Below are 12,071 nucleotides of genomic sequence, written 5' to 3' on the forward strand. Positions count from 1 at the left end.
AACATGGAATGGATTTTAGGGGGTTGAGGTAAGGTGGCGCCACTGGTGTACCAGGAAGTATGCGAAGTTTTCAAAGACAGATACCGCCTTCTTTAAAATTTTCCCTGAGTCCTGACCTGGCACTTGAAAAGGTGACACTTTTTCTTAGCTTCAGAATGCCAGTTCATTTGCTGTGTTTCAGAAGTTTGGTGATAATGAAAAGATCCATGTTCTACATTATTTATTCAGAAGCAACAGTAACTTTACTGTTTTTAAAAAATTGTGTCTTTTACTTAATTCTTATTGATCTGGGGGTTAACACAGTTTTCATTTTGCTTGGTTGACATAACAAAGTGTTATGTCCCTGGTCACAAGTCTAAACTGTGTCTTTCTCTGTAGTGCGACTGTGCTCTGATCGGATCGGCCTCATCAAGGAGTGTATTTGCCAGTCCCCGATGTGCTACAAGCAATCCACCAAGCTGCTGGGCCTGGCTGAGCTGCTGAGGGTAGCAGGTACGTTTTGGATGCTGAACTGCAGAGTACGGATCTGTGTTATTCTCGACATCACCTAGACGAACGTTGGAATATGTGCTTATAGGTGTCAGAGGAGCTGCTTTTGGGCAAGGATTTGTCTTTTCGAGAAAGGTTGACATGTTATAAAACGGTGCACCTATACTGAGCTGCTTGGACCTTCTGTTACTTAAACGAGGGCAGGCTTATTTGGGGTGCCACTAAGTGGTTTCGAGGTCAGAAACACAAGTCAGGGTCACCATTTATAACCAGAAAACTGAACATAGGACCAGCCGGCCCTACCAGTTCACCTTCAGTGTTGAAATTTGGTGTGATCTTTTTGGTCCTGAGTAATTTCTTAGAAAAATTTGTGCCTTTACTATTTGGTCAGGTTTTCACATGTGTTATTTCATTTTCTATTAAGTGGTGTTGATGATGTATTCTTCCTATTTTACGAGGGAAATTGAAGATCAGAGAAGCTAAGTATCTAGCTCAACAGGGTTAAATAGCAGGCCATGGCTTTCAAGGAAAGTCTTTCTGACTCTACACTTCACGTTTTGTACTATTCTGCTTACCAATCTTTTAATACTTCTCTTTTGTATTTTTGGCTTATCCAACGTGTATCCGACCTGATGGACATCGTCAAGTGGGTCCTCGTCTTCTTAAACAGATTTTAAATGTGCAGCTTACATTTTTCAAATGGATCCAGCACAGTTTTGTGACAGTTACCTTCCCGTTTCAACTAAAAGAATAAACACGAACCCCCTGCTGACTTGAAACACTAGTTATCTGTGCTACACGTCTGTCTGTTTGCTAAGTGGTCTTCCTTTGGGACACCATCCATCTCCCAGCCCATGTGATCCCGGGAGACTTGCCAATCAAGATGCTTTGCCACAGTTGTCGGCCACAGTATTCTGTCCACCAGCCAGTTCAGGGATGACCGTGTGACTCAAACAGAACGAATCAAAATCTTTCCTGATGCTTGATATATAAACACAGGAAGACAGAGGCTCTTTCTTCCTTTCCAAATGAAAGTCATAAGGATACAACCTTGGGGATGTTGGCAGTCATTTATCTGATCAGTTTTCTGAAAATAAATCCAATTGAAAGAGAGAAAGAAAATACCCCAATGATATACTACATGCCTCTGGATCTAATCCTGCCTAAAGAGACTTCTAACCCCAGAACTGTTTTACTTAAATTGAGATAAATTCCATTTTTAGCTTAAAAAAAAGTAAAGGGGATTTTTGTTTATTTTGAGCTTTAAAAAATATATATTTAGTATATTTAGTGGACACACTTATTAATGTTTAAAAATTTTTATGTATAGAGCTCTTCTTCTTAAGGCCTATAGTTTTAGTATATTTTATTGTGTCAGTTGTCCTTTTCTAGCCTATCCAAAAGCATAACACTAGCATCTTCACCTTTGGACTTGCAGCAGCCTTGGAAAGGTGCCGACACCGCGACTGGGACCAGGCATCCTTCATGAGGCATCGCACATGGCTGTGGAGAAATCGGGTGTGGAGTCAGGAGACTGGTCCACTCCTGACCGTCCCGTTCATTTGCTAAATGACTCAAGCTTCAGTTTCTGCATCTGGAAAATAGGAATGACACCCCCCTTGCTTCACCTGCCAGAGTATAAGAGACCCACATGAGTTAATGCATATAAAAGCACTTTGTAAACTTTGAAGCACTCTGATCATCAGGGAAGAATTTCATAAGGATCCAGTTCATAGAAACTAATGAAGGAGTCAGGGATGCCGTCTGCATTTTCCATGTACCTGCCTACTAGGATTAATTTCCATTTTTGTCTTTGTGACGTTGACATAGAAACGGGAAGATCAGTGATCTTGGCCAGCCTGCATTTATAATGGTATGAACATTCTTCTTCAGTCCTGCAGAGCACACTTATGTGGACCACATGGTGTTCAGACCTCTTTTCTTCATTGCAGCTGTTTTAGTTCTCGTATTTGGAACCATCTCAACTTGGCCACTTCTATTTCACAAACTTTTATGTGGAATCTGTATTATAACTTCCGTGCAGTATCATTAAAAAATAAGACTCGTATCTACATTTCATTCAACATAGTGTTTTTATTGTGAGCCCCCTGAGTGCACATAATAGCTAATACGTACCTGTGACTGCTGTGTGCCAGTTCCCTTCTGTGCCCTTTTAACGTACTACCTCTTTTGCTGTGCACAACAGCCTCTTATTAGCCACATTTTACAGATGGGGAAATAGAGGCCTCAGAGAGCTAAAGTAATATCATTTTGTCAGTACTTTGGATACAGGGTTCTGTTACACACCTGCTGCCCTCTGGGGATTTAGAATCTTAGAGGTCTGCGGAAGCAGTGAATTATGCTGCATCGTGGGGTGTGATGGTAGCACATGGCTTCTGTAAACAAATGCTATAGAACTTGAAGAAAGGCAATTCTAATATTTTGCTGGGGGTGGAGTGGTATTAAGAAAGGGATCACAGGCAGGTGACATGTATCTGAAGCTTATAGAATGTTATGGTTATTTATTGCTGCTTTACAAACCACCCCCAAACTTAGTAGCTTAAAATAACAACAGTCACGTCTTTTTATCTCTCCCAGTTCTGGTGGTTGACTAGGCAGTTCAGGGTCTTTTATGAAATTGCAGTCAGATACAGCAGCTAGGGATGGGCTCATCTCAAAGCCTGCTTTATTCACATGTCTGGCATCTGGGCTGAGAAGATTTTTTAAAAAGCTGGGGAATGGAGTAGCTAGGGCTTTCTCTTCTCTGTGTGGTTTCTCCTTGTAGTCTTTCCTTATGGTGTTCTCAGACTACCCAGATTTCTTACGTGGCTGAGGGATCCCAGAGTCAGCATCCCAACAGAAACCAGCAAAACTTCATGTCATTTTTCTATAATTTAGCTTTGGAATTTGGGTAGCTTCATTTCCATTGTGTCTCATTCACAGAAGCAGTCACACAGGCCCTCCCAAGTTCAAGGGAAATAGTTAAGTTGACAGGGCCTGGGCCATCTGCTCCTGAGCTGGCTGTTGGAAAAGGCCTCCATTGCTCCCTGGCTGGTGGTGCAAGACCTCAGCTCCTTGCCCCGTGGAGCTCTCCACAGGGCTTCCTGAGTGTCCTTTTAACATGGCAATTCCTGGGTTTCTCCTAGAGCAGTTGATCTACGAGAGAGCGGGGCGGATTCCGTAATGCTTTTTATGACCAATCTTGGAAGTCACACTGTTGTTTACAGCATGTTCTGTTTGTTAGAAGTAAATCACTAGTCAGCCCCCGCTCAAGGGGGGAAGCATTAAGCTCCATCTTTAGAAGAGTATCAAAGAATTTGTGGACAAAATTTAAATTATATTTCATATACTCAAGGCTTTGTCAGACCACCGTTAGTATTTTCTTCAGACTAAACATCTGGATCATTTTCTTTAATAGATTTCTAGTCTGGCTATACTCCTGGCTGTTCTCCCCGAGAATTTTGTTTTGTCTGTAGGATTTTTCTAGACATCATTCTTTTCAAGCCTATTTTTGCTTATGTTTTTCCTTCTAACCACCTGCTCAGATTGCCTGATATACAAATTAACTTTATCACAATGAAACTATAAAATTTAAGTCCATTTTACTTTGTCCTTAAGTTTTTTCCCCTTTTATTTGTCATTTATGAATTATTATTAGAACATTCAAAGGGTAAAATTTTTAAATAAATAGGAAAAATATTTAAATTCCCTATTGGGAGGAAAACTTTTCCTCTACCCACTTAGATTGGAATGGCTGGTCTGGGGGTGAATGCATACATACATACATACATATATGTGTATTATTAGGGTATAGTTGATTTGCAATGTTGTGGTAGTTTCACATGTGCAGCAAAGTGATTGAGTTATACATATACATATGTTCATTCTTTTTCAGATTCTTTTCTCATATAGGCTGTCACAGAATATTGAGTAGAGTTCCTTGTGCTATACAGTAGGTCCTTGTTTGTTATATATAGTAGTGTGTTTGTGTTTATCCCAGGCTTCTGATTTATCCCTCCCGTACCATGTTTCCCCTTTGGTAGCCATAAGTTTGTTTTCGATATCTGTAAGTCTGTTTCTGTTTTGTAAATAAGTTCTTTTGTTTCCTTTTTTTAAAAATTAGATTCCACATATGAGTGATATCATATGATATTTGTTTTTCTGTGTCTGACTTCACTAAGTGTGATAATCTCTAGGTCCATCCATGTTGCTGCAAAGGGCATTATTTCATTCTTTATTATGGCTGAGTAATATTCCATTGTATATGTGTACCACATCTTCTTTATCCATTCCTCTGTTGATGGACATTTAGGTTGCTTCCATGTCCTGGCTATTGTAAATAGTGCTGCAGTGAACAACGGGGTGCATGTATCCTTTCAAATTATGGTTTTCTCTGGATATATGCCCAGCAGTGGGATTGCTGGGTCACATGATAGTTCTGTTTTTAGTTTTTTAAGGAACCTCCATACTGCTCTCCATAGTGGTTGTACCAATTTACTTTTGGTCTGAGGCTGATATTAATCATTGATCACTTAGGAGACTGAGAGAGAATTCCATGATTAATAAATAGATTGGAAGGTCTAAGTGCATGATCTTTTCTCCTATAATCTTATAAAAATCAGTCTAATCTCTGTTTTTTTTATTTTGGAGTTAATTAGAAAGATAGTGTTAAGGAGCTCCTCTATCAATTGATACTGCCCAAATCAGTAAGTCATTTGCATGTGTTTACAGGTGAAGACCCAGAAGAAAGGCGTGGACAGGTTCTAATCCTTCTAGTAGAGCAAGCACTTCGTTTCCATGACTACAAAGCTGCCAGTGTGCATTGTCAGGAGCTGATGGCCACAGGTGAAGTAGATACTAAACACTTTGCTCTTGTCCTCTTTATGTGGTGAATAATGGAAGAGGTCTGTTTTGAAATTAGTTGCCTAATCGGTAAGCCAACCACATTGTGTTCGTAAGCCTTGAGAAATGTTTTGTGAGTGCTGATAAGTATGTATTCCATGTGCTTGTATGTTAATATACATACTTTAATGGGCTCAAGGGTTATATTTTATCTGAGATATGGTTGCTTTCCATTCCAGATTAAGAACAGGCTCATAATTTTAATAACAATTTTAAAATATTTTAATGCCTTTTTATGTATTTGTCATATAAAAGAAAATTTAAAAAATTTCAAGTATCTATAATTTGTGACTAAATTGTCAGTATTTCTATTCTTTAATTTTTTTAAGAGATAGCATAATGCTTTTCAAATTAATGTTGAGTAATTGGGAAGTAGTTCACAACCCTAAAACTTTCCATATTGAAATTATAACTCAAGTCTCTGGAGGATAAGCAGGTTATATTGTGGAATAATTTCTCTATTAAAGAATACATTCCCCAGAGGGGTAGGAAGTGATGTTGTCTTATTACAGGCTCTGTGCTAAATGGTCTGCTTTTTGTAGCTGTGTCTGACTGTGTGAAAACTCAAGCACATCCGTTTACCCATGTCTGTGCATTCCTAGTGAGTGGTTATAAATGCACTGCTTCACTTCATAGTAACTCCTGGAGCTGTGCACTGACGATAGGTATACTTTCTGTATGTATACTGTTAAAGGAAAAAATATGCTGACACTTCTTACAAATGGTAAGGAAGACTTTATTCACGAATTTTGCAGTGGGGGAGAGAGAACAGGCTCAACTCCAAATACAGAAAAGGCAGCTGGGAATTTACCACTGAGGAGCAGGTTGAGGGGTCAACAATGGGTGAAAAATGACAGCAAAGAGACATCAAGAGTAGGGGGATTGGTACTAAACCGACTTAACAGGATTCTTACTGATGGCAGGCCGGGGTGATCAGATACCAAGGGTGAGAGATTCCCTCTGAACTAACTTGGCAGGATTCTTGATAAAACTGGGTTATACGGGTTCAGCAAGGACTGGGCCAAGGTATAGGCCTCCTTGAGAAGAGGGCTCAGAGAAGCCTGAATAAAGTTTTGTCAAGGAGAGAGTCTGGCAACACATCTATGAAAATGTTGAAAACTCTGGGAAAAAGCTCAACGCTTTATAACCTCAGCGTTAGAAAACTAGTTTCCCGAAAGAACTGTGTTCTGTAATATTAACCTAGTGATTTTGCAACATTAGGTTCAGAATAATTATGGTATTCTGGATAATCATTGTTGTCTTAATTTATTACTGCTTACTTGGAGAGCTTTGTAATAATTTTATTCCTATAAGGATGGTACCTGTAATTTTGACCAATTTTGACTCTGTATATTTAGAAAAAAGGCCTGCTTTCTAACTGGAATGCCTTCAAATAAGAATAAAAGTGCATTTTAAGAATTCACAGTATAAGCTTGCATAGGATAAAACTCTGCTGGTTTCAGGGGCTGACTGAATTTTTGGCACTGTCCTTGGATCTCTATCTTTATAAAGTGAATGATTCTGTGTAGCTCTCTATAATAATTTCTCTTTATCTAGGCTTTGCAGTGTATAAATACAGCTTTTAAATACAGGTTGTTTTTAAATAAAGATTGTTCAGTTCTTCTAACAACCTAATGAAGGAGGAATTATTATTATTATTGTTTTTTAGTGGTGAAGGATGTGTGACACTTGGAACTTTCTCAAGCTCACACAAGTACTTGAACCATACCCTCAAGTCTTTCTGAATTCAGATACCCGGTCTTTTACTCAACATCAGAGCTCAGTAGATTATTTGTAGCCTTGTCAGGGAATCTAAAATTTAACATAGTTTATCAGAAGAATTTGTCTGGAGCAGCACTGAACTTTCTAGACAATGAACTCACCTAATCTTTCTTTTCTAGTTTCAGATCCTTATGTGCTTCTGCTTATATAATAATGTGCATCACTAATGAGTGACTTTGCTTTGGTAACGTAAGACCGAAGCAGAAAGCCATTTCTCATGTTAGATTAAAGATTTTTTCTTGTAGTGAAAATCAGTTTGTTTTTTCTTGCCCTTTTTCCAGGTTATTCTAAAAGTTGGGATGTTTGTAGCCAGTTAGGACAATCAGAAGGTTACCAGGACTTGGCCACTCGTCAAGAGCTCGTGGCTTTTGCTTTGACACATTGCCCTGCTAGCAGCATTGAAGTTCTTTTGGCTGCCAGCAGCTCTCTGAAGACAGAAGTAAGTGTTCCCAATAAAGTAAGTGCTCCCGAACTGTATGAAGTATATTTTGTTGAGTCTGTGGGTTTGGGATTTGTGCTCTTTCTTTTTCAGCAATATGAAAATTTTAATTTATGGAAAAAAATAGTCTGTCACTTCTATGAAAAGGGACTCGAAGATACTAGGATATAAACTAGTGTTGTTGGCTTTATTACAGTAAAGAAGAAAGGGTACAGGTATGAGAAAAAAAGAAAGTATATTAGGAAATAAATTATTGAATATAATGGGGAAAGTTAGTGCTGTCAAGAATAAAACATGTAAGAAGTGGTCCTGTACAATATACTTGAAACCATGTGAGTTAAAACCAGTGATGGTACCATCCCCTTAGAAGTCCTTTGGAAATGGCAGGATATGGGCTTTGGCTAGAGAGAAGCTGAATTTCCTAAAATTCACAGGCTAAATCTGTGTCAGGGAGGATGGTGCTCTGGTATGGAAATACGGTACTGTTAAATATGTGAAGAGGGCTTCCCTGGTGGCGCAGTGGTTGAGAGTCCGCCTGCCGATGCAGAGGACACGGGTTCGGGCCCCGGTCTGGGAGGATCCCACATGCCGCGGAGCGGCTGGGCCCGTGAGCCATGGCCGCTGAGCCTGCGCGTCCGGAGCCTGTGCTCCGCAACGGGAGAGGCCACAGCAGTGAGAGGCCCGCGTACCGCAAAAATATATATATATATATATATGTGAAGAGATTCTGGAAATCACATTTTCATCTCATGGTCATTTATTACATTGTATATCAGGTTTTTCACACTTGATTCTCATCCTGAAACTGTGGTTGCATCCTTGTGAAGGTGTTCATGAAGTCCCACAGCAAGCCTGTTACCACAAAGTAGTCATTAGGAAATAGTGTTTTTGGTTTTTTTTTCCTCAAAAGAGTACTTTTTAAATTTAAAGCCTACATTGTAAAATGAGGCAAATTTAAAAACAGTTGTTCTTTTTTCAGATTCTTTATCAAAGAGTGAATTTCCAAATCCATCCAGAAGGAGGAGAGACTATCAGTGTGTCACCATTGATGAGTAAAGTGCTACAAGAGGTGAGTCAGGGTGAGAGGGGGCAGAGTGAAAGGTGGTTGTGAGAGGAATGAAACAGTCACCCTACTGTGTGTGTGTGTGTGTGTGTGTGTGAAGACTGTTCTTTTAAACTTTTTTTGTGTGTGAAATATAACATATAGAAAAATACACAAAACAAAGATGTCCAAGTATCATAAAGTATCATAAAGAAAACATCCATGAAACCATCACACACATGAAGAAATAGCTCACGACAGGCCTTCCACAGGTCCCCTTCACGCCCTTCTAATCTCTCTCCTTCCAGAGATCCTGACTCATCCCAATAACTAGATCCATGTGTGTTTTGTTCTTGTTTTAAAACAACTTTAAAACCTATCACACCCCTCCCAGTATGATAGTTTAATTTTACCTGTTTTTGTACTTTATGGAAATAGTTACACTCAACATTGTGTCTGTGAGATCCGTCCATGCTATTATATGTGTTGTAGTTGACTCATTGTTACTGCTGTATAGAAATTTATCGCTATATGCATATATTCCAGTTTATCCTTTCTAATGTTGACTGACATTGGTTTGTTTTCCGTTTTGGTTACTAAAAATAATGCTGCGTCATCATTCTGTGCGTGTTTCTAGTGCACACGTGCAGATCTTTCTCTCTGGCATGGACCTACCTAGCGCTGGAAGTCTGCGTTATTAGATAAATGTGTACGTTCAACCTCAGTCGATAATCCCAAATAAGTTTCTAAAGGGGTTTTCCCGTTGCATTCTCAACAGCAGTGTCTGGGTTGCCGTTTGCTCCAGTCCAGCACTTGGCACGGGTGGTTTTCTCAGTTTTACCAGTTCTCTTAAGTGTTCAGCGATAGCTTTTTGTGATTTGATTTGCATTTTCCTGATTACTAATGAGATGGGCTTATCTCAGGAGAGGTCCTCTTTAGTGAGGTTCCTATTCAGTTCTCTTGTCCATTTTAATTGAATTTTAATCCCTTTTCCCTTTCCTCATTGAAATTCTTATGAATAAAATTTGTCTGGACCCATTAAGCATGTATGAGTCTCAGGAGAGTTCACCCTGGGAGAGGAAGGAGGAAGCATGTACTCACTGAGCCCTCCCTCTTGTGGGTCAGCCTTTGCTCTGTGGAATTTAACTTTTTATGACTATTTGTAGCAACATAGGATTGGCACTTTTTTAGGTCAAAGACAGTAGCTATTTCTAATATTCTAACTAGATAAATTTAGAGGTGATAATCCTCTTTATAGATTGGTTCCCACAGGATTCCTTTAAATGGTAAGCTTCACTTTCAAAGTGTAGAATGTCATTCATTTTTCTAGTAACTATTTTGGAAGACATCTGTTGTGATAAGTGAGCTACACTTAATCTCCTTTTTTTTGTCTTTGTGTTTTTTGTTTGTTTGTTTGCCTTATATTTCCATACATTGATTTTATTTTTAATTTTTAAATTTTTTTGAGATATAGTTGATGTACAATATTATGTAATATAAGGCAAAAAATAGTGATTCACAATTTTTAAAGGTTATACTCTATTTATAGTTATTATTAAATATTGGCTATACTCCCAGTGCTATACAGTATATCTTTGTAGCTTATTTTATACCTAATAGTACCTCTTAATCCATTACCTCTATATTCCCCTCCCTCTGCTCTCTCCTCACTCATAACCACTAGTTTTTTCTCTATACCTGTGAGTCTGTTTCCTTTTTTTATATTTATTAGTTTGTTGTATTTTTTAGATTCCACATATAAGTGATATCATGCAGTATTTGTCCTTCTCTGACTTATTTCATTTAGCATAATGCCCTCCAAGTCCATCCATGTTGTTGCAAATGGCAGAATTCCATTCCTTTTTATGACTGAGTAGTATCCATTGTGTGTGTGTGTGTGTAGGTGTACACACCACATCTTCTTTATAAATTGGCTGTATTCATCTTGCTGAACTCATCTGTAGTTGTATACTGTGTAGTTACTTTTAGAACTCTGGTACAAAGCTTCAATTGTGGAATTTATTAATAGAGTTAAGGAATAGTTAGCTTTGCCTACAGTGGAATATGTACAATTAGTTCATTTCCATAATTCTTTCTTTTATACTAAAATTCAGTTTGACAAACATTTATTGAATACACATGTGTATCCCCAGTTCAGTGCTAAGTGATCTCAGGATCTCAAAGAAGTTTGTAATGTGATTTTTGGCCCTTAAGGGTTTTTCTCCTATTCCTCCTGTAGTGATGACTCCAGGAGAGCACTGACCAATAGAATTTTCTACAGTGAGGGAAATATTCTGTATCTCCACCGTCCAGTGTGGTAGCCACTAGTCACATGTAGCTATTGAGTACATGGAATAAAGGTCGTGCAACTAAGGAATCAAATTTTAAATTTTGTTTGATTTTATTTATGTTAATTTTACTAGCCACACAGGCTACTGGGTACCAGATTGGACATCACAGTTCTAGAAGGTGAGATATTCAGAGGAGGATTGTGTTCTGTAGTCAACACTGCAGATACTTTTTTTGGTTACTGTTGTTACACTGTCTTTGAAGGGAAGTCATAGCATTTTCCAGGGGCCTGGAGTGGTATAGGTGTATTTTGTCCTTTGGCTGTTTTGACTTGTATTCATTAGTTTCTGTTCGGTTTTCTCTTACTGGATATGAAAGCACGTTAAATTCTATGGTGTTTTCTCCATGGGATTCAAAACAGTTCTTATATTGGGGAGTTGGCAAATTTTACTATTTTTCAAGGTCCAATGGAAGACCTGCTTTTCATGAGATCTTTATCCCCATTTTTGTACCTTTTGAACCTCTGATCCTTCCCCACTTGTTCAGCCGTATCACCCACTGTCTCCACAGCCTCCTCTCTTTTCATGCCTTCCAAACACGTGCTGTGTTCCAGTCACGCTGAAGTTACCCCGTTCTCTGAGTAGGCGCTCTCGCAGCTTTGGTGTTTTCTAGGGCTCTTTGCCTGTCCTGCCCTTCTTGTCTTGTGCTCTTGTCATCTTCCTGTCCTCCTGATCCCATCTAAGCTGTCGTTTTCTTAATCAAGCTTTCCTTGAGTCCCCATTGTTCCCTCTCCCGTATCCCCCAAGCATCTCGCATCATCGTATCAGCACGTGTGTGGTATGGTTTGGTCTGTGCGGCAACTGGAAGCATGTCATTTACCTTTGTGCTCTCTCCATGGACTGCTTGTCACAGAGTGACTGCCTCGTAAATGTTTAGTAAAGCTAATTTGGAAACTCCCACTGCAAAAAGATTAGTGTGTGGTAAAAATAAATTAGAAAGTAGATTTTAGCCTAAAAATATAGGGTATTTCCAGTTTAACTCATACGTGTGTACTCTGGTTGCTATTGAGGTCCTGTTGTATTTTGGCCACTGTAAGGGGGAGTATCATTTCTCTGTTTAGTAGAGAAT

General features: G+C 38.9%; 1 protein-coding gene across 3 annotated transcripts in view; it reads left to right on the forward strand.

Moving 5' to 3' along the window:
* Positions 1-12,071, forward strand: part of NBAS (NBAS subunit of NRZ tethering complex) — a 339,511-nt gene that overhangs the window by 174,252 nt on the left and 153,188 nt on the right. For all 3 annotated transcript variants that reach the window (XR_009566136.1, XM_030844571.3, XM_030844572.3), the window contains 4 exons: positions 379-492; positions 5,221-5,334; positions 7,455-7,612; positions 8,592-8,681. Coding sequence is in view for 2 of the 3 variants with exons in the window: in XM_030844571.3 (XP_030700431.2) it covers positions 379-492; positions 5,221-5,334; positions 7,455-7,612; positions 8,592-8,681 (476 nt within the window). In the remaining variant the exon portion in view is untranslated. The remainder of the gene's footprint in view (positions 1-378; positions 493-5,220; positions 5,335-7,454; positions 7,613-8,591; positions 8,682-12,071) is intronic.

The sequence above is a fragment of the Globicephala melas genome, chromosome 12, assembly GCF_963455315.2.
Source record: "Globicephala melas chromosome 12, mGloMel1.2, whole genome shotgun sequence".
Lineage (NCBI taxonomy): Eukaryota > Metazoa > Chordata > Mammalia > Artiodactyla > Delphinidae > Globicephala > Globicephala melas.